Raw genomic sequence first — 10,199 nt, forward strand, 5'->3', positions numbered from 1 at the left:
CGATGTTGTAAATCAGCATAGGCCCAATGACTTCAGTGGAGGGTTTGGGCCAGTCATTTTACAATGACTGCGCTCTGCGCTGGAGGGTGCACAGATTTCTAATGCATCCGAACACGCTGACCGCAGCCCTGAGAGAAAAGCCCTCTGGCTATTTCACAGCTCCCCCTGCTCGAAGAGAAGGACACCCGAGGCTCACCCAGCAAGACCAGAATTCCATAGTTGTCCTTCATCACTTCCCGGTACAGCTCCTTCTGCCGCTCTGCCAGCATCTCCCGCTCCCCCCAGGAGAAGTGCACCGAGACATCGCCAATGTCACTGGGACCTGCACTCACAAACCCGACCCACTCAGCCCCAGCCCTGCATGCCAAGCAGAAGTGTGTCCTGAATGGTGTTGGCTTAAATACCCACGATGGGTGCTGTAGAAGAGCCCAGAGAGACAGACACAAGTTACTGAAGTCCCCTGTGCCTCAGTTTCCTCACCTGTCAGGGGTGGGAGGGGGGATAAGACTCATCTCAAAGGGATGCTGGGAGCTTTACCTAAAGCCTTTCAGTGCCTCAAACGCTGCAGAAGTGCAAACTATTACCTATCAGGGAGTAACCGTGTTAGTCTGTATCCACAAAAACAATGAGGAGGCTGCTGGCAGATTTATTTGGGCACAAGCTTTCGTGGGTAAAAACCCCACTTCATCAGATGCATGGAGTGAAAATATTCGCTGGGTTTTTTTGGTCTGTAATGATCGTTCCAAGTTCCCCCTCCCAACGTCCACCAGGGGGCGGCCTATCCTCACCCTGGGAGCGGGATGTTCTAGGGAGGGCGCAAGCATCACGCGTGTGTCTCCTCCGCCCTCCTCTCCCCGCTAACCAATGGGAGGGGGTTTCCTCCTGCCTGCGCTGCCCAGGAGTCAGAGCTGCTGCAGCGTGGGTGAGCGACAGGAAGCCAGAGCCACCCTGAATGCAGCTGCGGGCCCGGGGAGCTGCTCAGCCAGGCTCCTGCTGCTGCAGAGATTCTGTCAGCCTGGGGCTGCTGAGAAGGTGGAAGGAAAATGTCTGAAAGGGTTTCTGCCTTGCAGGTAGGAAATGCATCTTCAGACTCTAGGCTTGGCCTGTTCCCCTGTGCTTGGCAGGTGATGCTGCAGCATAAAAACAGCAAACAGGGCGCTGGGACTTCCCTCCTTCGGCCTCTGCACTGTGCATGACAATAATAATACTACTAATAATTAATAGTTACAAAAATTGCTGCCCTCCAGCTATGGCTTTGTTAACTGCACCCGTGTTCACGTTTTAAACACCAACCACGGGGAAGCCTGTGCGATTGGTTTCAGAAATAAAGAGAGACCAGCCTTCACTGTAACATAAGCCTGTTTTTAAACTCGGCAAGCCCAGAATGAAATCGTGTCATTTTAAAAACCGACACGATAAATGTCATGAACAGAACGGGGGCGGGGGGGATAAGCAACGCTCTCATTTGACATATTTAACAATGCTTTGGTGTGGGCAAAAATAATTTGCAAATATGTCTGATGGCCCAAACCTGCTGTCCTCACTCAGGCAAAACTCCCAGTGACTTCAGTGGGTTTCACCTGGGCAAAGAGTGCAAGATCAGCCCCCGAAGTGACCAGGTAAAACCCTGGATGCTAAATGGGGATACGCTGTCCCCATCGGGGGGGTGCTCTGTTTGATTCTGCAGCCCTTCCCTTCCCACACATCCCCACCAAATTCTCACAGTCCCCACCGGGACAGCCATTTCAAGAGGCAGAAGCAGGAAGCTGAAATTTGTAATTGGTCTGCTTGAATACACAAATAGTGCTCAGAGCTTTTATTAAATTGGGAAAACTTGCACCAAAGTGCGACCTGGGATGTTGACTCTGTAGGTGCGGATTGGTCAGGACTTGCAACAAGCTTGAATGAGATAGGCTGAGTGATTTTGATGCAATGTCCGATTGGCCAAATGCTAAACATGGCCTTGGTGAGGAAATGACTTCAGGAATCATCAGGTGATTTGATAAATTCCCCACCTGTCTTGTCCCTGGTGCATGCATGGTAAATTGAAAATGGTGCGCACCTTTGCTGCGAGATCGCTGTGTAATGTTAATACAGTGTGTAAAATGTCTGTGATCATCCGTGATTTACAATGTCATCTTATAGCAAATCATTGATCGCCACTTTAAAAACACATGCAATTATTGTGCATATTTATATGGAAGCTCCTGGGTGTTTGTTTTTTGCATATGACTTAAATAATAATATAACACTTGTGACAGCTACCGTGAGTACCCTGGTGATGAGCCCTGCACCTGTCTAGATAAACAGAATGCTTTAGTTAGGTTTGGGAAGGCATTTCTTTGTTCTCTCTCTAAAACATGCATCACTCTCCAGCACCAGTCCAAACCACTCCAGTTGACAGTAGCGATACTGCAGCTTTTGGGGAAATGACTGTTCAATGTGGTGTCTTTTGAGAGGTAAATTCTTTTAAAACACTTATAACAATTTCTTGGGGTGTTTTTCCCCCTGAAACTTCAGGTCTGATCTCAGTCAAAGCTGGGTGAGTAATGAAAATAATGTGTTCATTTTATTCCACTAACATATTCATGGCAGGCTCATTTTTGTATATGTTCATTATTTGCCCAGCTTCACAGGACGAATGCCGGTGAGACTTGTCAAATAATTTTTAAAAAATTCATCAAATAAAATCAAACGTTGGAGAGAGCTCGAATCTCAACCGAAAGGCAAATGAAGGAAAGAGAACAAATGAATTCTGCTGGTGTTTGAGGGAGAGACTCATGGAGGGGGGAAAGGATACTTTTCCTGCGGTTAGAAAACCAAAACTCATATTTCTTCCTCCTCCTCCCAATCATGCAAAAAAGGCGGAACATAAAGGTCCATGTTTTCTTCTTGGTTCTGCTGTTGAAATCCATGTTGAGCTGCGACTGCAGTACATATGAATAATCATTTCCTGTGATTTCAGGTCCCAGTGTCATTTGCCGATGTCTCAGTCAGTTTCACCCGGGAGGAGTGGGAGATCTTGGCGGAATGGCAGAAGGAGCTGTACTGGGACGTGATGAGAGAGAACTATGAGATACTGGTATCACTGGGTAAGTGACTGTACTTTAATGGGGAGCTGTCACGTCTGAATGGCTTTGAGAGTTTTTTCCGCCCTTTTAATCTTCAAATGAAGGGTGTGGGCTTGGCAGCCCTGGAAACGGAAGGCAGTGTCTCCTAGTGGATAGAGCCGTGGGTTAGGGCTCAGGAGATCTGGGTCCTAGTCCTGGCTCTGCCACTAGCCTGCTGTTTGACCTTGGGCAACTCACTTCACACCTCTGTGCCTCAGTTTCCCTATTTGTAAAATGCAAAGCACTTCCCAGAGGAGGTCAATATCATTATCCCAATGATACCGATCTTTTTTTGTTGAAGCGCTTTGAGATCTACTGGTGAAAAAAACCCTACGAGCTAGGTCTTGTTTATCTACAAAGCAGGGGAGCAGGAGCAGTGCCTGCTTCTCACATTCTGTTCCAGTGCTGTCCCACCCTCCCAGCATGAAAACATCCTGGAGGAGAGGGGAGTCGCTCTCCATGGTCTAGTCAATCTGATGAGACCACCAGTCAGAGCCACTTGGTGGCAGTTGTGCTGACAGCTTTTTGTGATTGCCGTGTTGGGAACTGGGATTCCCAACTTGTTTCACTCTGGTGTCTTGAAGATTTTTGGTTTTGCATAAATGAGGGGCCACCTCTGTAAATAACCCTCAGTGTTCATCTATTTGGCCTTTAAACGTTACCCTCTTACAGAACGGAGTTCCCTCTTGTTAACACTAACAATTTTGTTCTTGGTTTTTCATAAAAGTGCCTAAAATTGATACTTTAGCATTGGCCACTTATTCCCAGAAATAGCTTCCAGATGAATGGGCTTAGCTAACCCCCCTGCCTCATTTTCAGCCCTGCAGGCTCAACCTAGCTTCTGAAAAATCAGGCTGTGTTTTTTCTGCGAGCCGTAAAGATCCTGAAATAGGGATTTAACTGGTAATTTTGCTGGGAATCCATGAGGCAGAATGAGGTGCAGCTTTTCTTGCCTGTATGTGCAATCTATTAGCTCTTCAGGGCTGACAGTGGTAAAACAGCCGGTGGAACTCATTGCCACAAGATATCATTAAGGCCAAACACTTGGCCAGTTTCAAAAAAGGACTGGGTGTTTATACGGATAAGGAGAATATTGCTGTAACACCAGACAAAGGTTTAAAAAGCAGTTTGGAAGGAACAGAAACCCTCATGCTTCCAGGCAGTAGCCAGCCTTTAACTGAGGAAGGGACTTTAAGAAAAATTTTTCCCCTGTAGGCAGGTTATTCCAATAGTGCCTACTGCAGGGCGTGTCTCACCTTGTATTGAGGCTGGTGCTGGCTGCTGTTTGGAAAGAGGGTACTGGACTAGGCGATCTGATCCCGTCCAGCAATTGCCGTGCTCCTTGGAAAGGGCTCCGCTCACCGCAGATGCACCTACTTGTGGCGAGGTCTGGGAATCAGCTTTCACCCTGTCTGGTGCCCGTGTCCTCGGCTGCTCGCACGTGGTCCCTCCCTCTCTTCGCTCCCTCTGTGTAACTCGGCCCTGCAGACACGCCACTAGACAGTCTCCCCTTTGCGGGGGACCAAGGTCCCACTGGACGAAGCTGTCCAGATGCTGCCTAAGATGGTCTCTGTTCCATCTCTAGGTCCTGTGCCACTGCCCCGTGGCTGGTAGGGGAACCTGGGCCCCCCTCCAGCTCCAGGTTCTGGTCCAAGGACCCTCTGACTAGCAGCCCAGGGCTGCTCAGTCTCAGTCCCTGTCGGCGTTTCCCTGGCCTCCTTCCTACCCCACTTCTCTATCTGCTGGTCTGTCTCAGGTAGAGCTTCCTCTGCTGCCCAGGGCTACTTCTCCCCTCTCAGCCGCTTGTCAGACTCCTAGTCCAGGGCAGGAAAGCAGACACGGAGGCCACGTGAAGCCTCTCAAAGCCACAGAGGGAGTCTAGGTCAGAGCCGGGATTAGCGCTCAGGAAGCCTGCGTCTCAACCCACTAGGAGGCACCTCTCTCCTGGGAAGGGATGGAAAGCCCGCATCCGTACGACGGGCTCAGGAAGGTTTGCTGTACAGCCCTTAGCAGAAGGATATGCCTGCCGCCGGCCGGCTCTGATTATTTCTGATGGTTGGTTTGTAACATGCAGGTGGTGATATGCCCAAACCTGCCCTCCTGCTGCTGACGGAGGAAGGGGGAAAGCCCCGTGCGGAGGAGGCCTCTGCCCGGGAGCCCCTGGCCCCCGTGTCCCTGGGTGAGTACGGGAAATGATGGCAAGAGAAAAGAAACATCCCTGAGCAGAGGAGCTGGCTGAAATTCTTCACACCCAAAGCTTCTGTTGTGGAAATGGGGCCTTGTTTTGGGAGTGGAAAATCTTCTTGAAAAACTGACGTTACAGAACAATTGCTGACATTTATTGTGCTCCAGGCTTCTGGTGCATGAAAAAAATTAGAAACTGGTGTGTTGCTAACAATTTCAATTGATTTTGAAAAAACAAAACATGGGGCAGTTTTGAACCCTACGAAAGGAAACCATCTAGAAATTTGTAGCAAAACTGTGATTTCCACTTTTTAAACCAGCTCTGTTTTACGTGGGAAACCTGCAGAAAAGCTTCCTCCTCACAGGCAGCTCAGTGTGGTTCTGTCAGCGAAGCGGCCAGGACCTGGCTTATTATGGGACGGAAGTTGGGATTAGCGACCTCAGGCACAATACATGGTTGTGTCTCCGCTGAATAAGTACCACCTTTCTCTTCGCTTCAGAGATTCCGAGGCCAGAAGGGGCCCCTGGGATCATCCAATTTGCCCTCCTGCATGACACAGGGCAGGGAACTGCCCCAAAATAAACATCCCATCTTGATTTAAAAATTGTTAGTGATGGAGAATCCACCATGGCACTTGGTAAATTGTTCCAGTGGTTAATTCCTCTTGCTAGCTGCCTGGTTCACATATGGGCTCTTTCGGAGTTCAGGGGCATGTCTTAGTTTCAGATTCATGTGACTAGGAATTCCTAAGAGAATTAAATCTAGTCAAGAAATGCAGGGGAGGCTTCGCTCTTCCGTGTGCCTAATGAGATGGGTGTTGTTTCCTTCCAGTTGCTGAATGCCTGAATGCAAGTGGAAAGGTGAAACTGGAGGACAGCGAAGTTGAAATCCAAATCCCTGAGCGTCTCCCTTTATCTGTGGAGGAAAGGCCCGTTTCGTGGGGCTCGGAGAACAATGCTTCACCTTTGGGTGGTCAGCTGCACACGGCCCCCCAGGCTGCTCTCAGCGATGTCGATGGCAAAGCTCCCGCTGTCCTCACTAAGTGCAAGACAGAGCCCTTCGGGGAGGTGGAAGTTCCACTCGAGTGTCCTTCGCGGTGTGACGGCAGTTTGCGATGGCAGCTCCAGGCCGACGGCACCGCCCTGCAGGAGGCTCGCTGCCGTGCGAAGGAAGAGATTGAAGAAGATGGCGGCTATGGAACGGGTTTCAGTGCTCAGCAGTACCAGAGTGCCCCCAGAGAAGAGGCAGAGGCTCCTCCCTGCACCAAATACGATGAAAGCTACAGCCCGTGGCTGGGTGCCGCTGGCAGCCAGAGGACTCATGTGGGAGCGGATCCATCCAGCGGTGGCAAAGACCAGAGTCTTGTCATCTGCAAGACTGAGATAATGGATGACCTCCAGGTTCACATAGTGGAGGAGCCTTATCCGGGCGAGTCCCCGGCCGGTGAGCAGCAGCGAGATCAGCAGAGAGAGCGGCTCCTGTGGTGCTCCAAGTGCGACAGGGACTTCCTGCGCCGCTCGGACCTGGTGAGGCACTGCCGAGTGCACAGCGGCGAGCGGCCGTACCGCTGCAACCGCTGCAGCAAGGGCTTCCGGCGGCGCTCGCACCTCAACGAGCACCTGCGCACACACACGGGCGAGAAGCCCTTCCGGTGCAGCCTCTGCCCCAAGAGCTTCAGCCGGCGCTCCACCCTCAACAAGCACCAGGAGATCCACGCCAAGGAGCGGCCCCGGAGGCACGCCGAGCGCCCCAGGGAGCCAGCCTGGCAGAACGACCCGCCAAAGCCGCGCCGGGCCTGCAAGGCGGACAAGGCCTACCCGAGCGGGAGGGGCCACGCGACCTTCAGCACGCTGGGGCCCGTGGCCCAGCACAAGAGGACACACGCCGGGGGGAAGCCCTTCCCTTGCGGCGTCTGCGGCAAGAGCTTCGGCACACGCTCCTATGCCGCCAAGCACGAGCGTGCCCACCTGGAGGAGTGGCCCTACCTCTGCGCCCTGGGCCCCCAGAGCTTCACCGGGCAGCAGGCCCTGGCCAGGCGCCAGCGGGCGCCCAGCGGCGAGAAGCCCTTCCCCTGCGGCTTGTGCGGCCGGCGGTTCCGGCGGCGCTCCCACCTCAGCGACCACCTGCGCACGCACACCGGCGAGAAGCCCTTCCGGTGCAGCCTCTGCCCCAAGAGCTTCACCCGGCGCTCCACCCTCAACAAGCACCAGGAGACCCACGCGCGGCCAGGCCTGCGGGCCGCCCGGGACAGAGACCCCCTCCACAAGCTGCCCCACCGCAGCCACCCGGCGGCCAAGCCCTACCCCTGCGGCAGGTGCCACAAGAGCTTTAGCACCCGGGCCTATGCCCTGCGGCACGAGAGGTCTCACACCGAGGGGAGGCCGGGTCTGCCCGGCGTGGGCGACCAGAGCTTTGGCAGGCACACTCGCACCGTCACGCACGAGACCGGCCCCCAGGGAGAGGAGCCCTGTTGGCCCCAGGGCCTCGGGAACGGGGTCTGGTCACAACCACTTGCCTTCAAGGAGAGGCCGTTCCCAGGGGCGAGCATCCTAGGGCGAGCGCCGGAGCATCCGCCTGCTCCTGCCAAGGACAAGCCCTACCCCTGCCCCCTCTGCCCCCAGAGCTTCAGGAGCCCGCTGGCTTTGAAGAGGCACCAGCCGAGCCACACGGAGGAGAAGCCCTTCTCCTGCAGCCTGTGCGACAAGCAGTTCCGCCGGCGCTCCTACCTCAACGTCCACCGGCGGGTGCACCTGGAGAACGGCCCCTACCCGTGCGCCCTCTGCGAGAAACACTTCATCTTCAAGTGCGACTTCGTCAAGCACTACGGCTTCCACACGGGCGAGCGGCCCTACCCCTGCAGCCGCTGCGCCCGCAGCTTCCGCAAGCAATCGCACCTCACCGAGCACCTCCGCATCCACACCGGCGAGAAGCCTTTCCCCTGCAAACTGTGTGACAAGCGCTTCGGCCGCCGCTCCACGCTGACCAAGCACCAGCAGATCCACACCCGCTGTGCGCCCCTCCGCTGCACCGACTGCTAGAAAACCTTCCCTGTGGAGTCGGCGTTTATCATGCACCAGAAAATGCACGGCAGGGCGGCTGCACCCAGTGTGTGACTCCGTTTCCAGAAGCACGGCATACCTGCATGGGCCAGCCCACGATCTGTAGCCAGCTGCTGCACGGGACAGGGAGTCACTCCAAAGGCCAGCTTTGCTGACTGCCAAAGTGGAGAAGGGCTCTAGTCAAGTGCTGGGTGCCTCCCCCTCAAAAAATGCGCTAGGGTTATTCTCATGACTGCAGCGGACAAAGAATCTGCATGGAAAGCTTTGCTTGGATCATACAGCAGGCTGGAGGATACGTAAGACATAAGAGAAATTATTTAGATGTATGAGCTAGTTGTTATGCCTCTGGGTGAGTTCCCAGCCGTGGGGATTGAACCTGGGATATCTGGATATCAACAGGAGCCTCTCTCCTGCTTGGGCTAAAAGACTCAGCTGTTTAGGGCTAAGAACATAAGAACGGCTATGCTGGGTCAGACCAATGGTCCATCTAGCCCAGTGTCCTGTCTGCCTACAGTGGCCAATGCCAGGTGCCCCACAGGGAATGAACAGAACACGGCAATCATCAAGTGATCCATCCCGTCGCTCATTCCCAGCTTCTGGCAGACAGAGGCTAGGGAGACTCAGAGCCTGGGGCGGCATCCCTAACTATCTGGGCTAATAGCCATTGATGGACCTATCCTCCATCAACTTATCTAGTTCTTTTTTTGAATCCTGTTACACGTTTGGCCTTCAGAACATCCTCGGGAAAAGAGTCCCACAGGCTGACTGTGCGTTGTGTGAGAAAGTACGTCCTTATGTTTGTTTTAAACCTGCTGCCTATTCATTTTATTGGGTGACCCCTAGTTCTTGTGTTATGAGGAGTAAATAACACTTCCTTATTCGCTTTCTCCACACCAGTCAGGATTTTATAGACCTCTATCATATCCCCCCTTAGTCGTCTCCTTTCCAAACTGAAAAGGCTCAGTCTTATTCTCTCCTTATATGGAAGCTGTTCCAGACCCCTAATGTTTCTTGTTGCCCTTCTCTGTATCTTTTCCAATTCCAATACATCTTTTTTGAGATGAGGTGACCAGATCTTCACACAATATTCAAGGTGTGAGCAAACCATGGATTTACATAGAGGCTGTTTGATATTTTCTCTTATTATCTATTCCCTTCCTATTGCCAGTCTGTGCAGTTTTTAGACTGCCGCTGCACATTGAGCAGATGTTTTCAAAGAACTATCCATGATGACTCCAAGATCTTTCTTCATACATCATTTTTTATGTAGCGTTGGGATTATGTTTTCCAATGTGCACTACTTTGCATTTTATCAGCATTAAATTTCATCTGCCATTTTGTTGCCCAGTCACCCAGTTTTGAGATCCCTTTGTAACTCTTCGCAGTCTGCTTTGGACTTAACTACCTCGAGTAATTTTGTAGTGTTTGCAGATTTTGCCACCTCACTGTTTACCCGTTTATCCAGATCACTTATGAATATGTTGAATAGGACTGGTCCCAATACAGACCCCTGTGGGACACCACTATTTTCCTCTTGCCATTGTGAAAACTGACCATTTATTCTTACCCTTTGTTTTCTGTCTTTTAACCAGTTACTGATCCATGAGAGGACCTTCCCTCTTATTCCATGACTGCTTGCTTTGCTTAAGAGCCTTTGGTAAGGGACTCGTCAAAAGCTTTCTGAAAATCTAAGTACACTATATCTAATGGATCACCTTTGTCCGCATGTTTGGTGACCCCACTCAAAGAATTCCAGTAGATTGGTGAGGCATGATTTTCCTTTACAAAGCTATTTTGACTCTTTCCCTCAACAAACCATGTTCATCTGTTGTCGGATAATTCTGT

The 10,199-nt window shown here is 52.1% G+C and overlaps 1 protein-coding gene across 2 annotated transcripts; it reads left to right on the forward strand.

Annotated features, from left to right (window-relative positions):
* Positions 1-936: 936 nt before the first annotated feature.
* Positions 937-9,111, forward strand: LOC123364569 (zinc finger protein 271-like). Of its 2 annotated transcripts, XM_045006796.1 has the most exons (4): positions 937-1,070; positions 2,966-3,092; positions 5,185-5,289; positions 6,127-9,111. In XM_045006796.1, the coding sequence occupies exons 1-4, from the start codon at positions 1,044-1,046 to the stop codon at positions 8,331-8,333; spliced, it is 2,466 nt and encodes an 821-aa protein (XP_044862731.1). In that variant the 5' UTR covers positions 937-1,043; the 3' UTR covers positions 8,334-9,111. The 2 variants fall into 2 exon arrangements, with proteins under 2 accessions (XP_044862731.1, XP_044862732.1); XM_045006797.1 differs by lacking the exon at positions 5,185-5,289.
* Positions 9,112-10,199: the final 1,088 nt, after the last annotated feature.

Source organism: Mauremys mutica, chromosome 2 (genome assembly GCF_020497125.1).
Source record: "Mauremys mutica isolate MM-2020 ecotype Southern chromosome 2, ASM2049712v1, whole genome shotgun sequence".
NCBI lineage: Eukaryota > Metazoa > Chordata > Testudines > Geoemydidae > Mauremys > Mauremys mutica.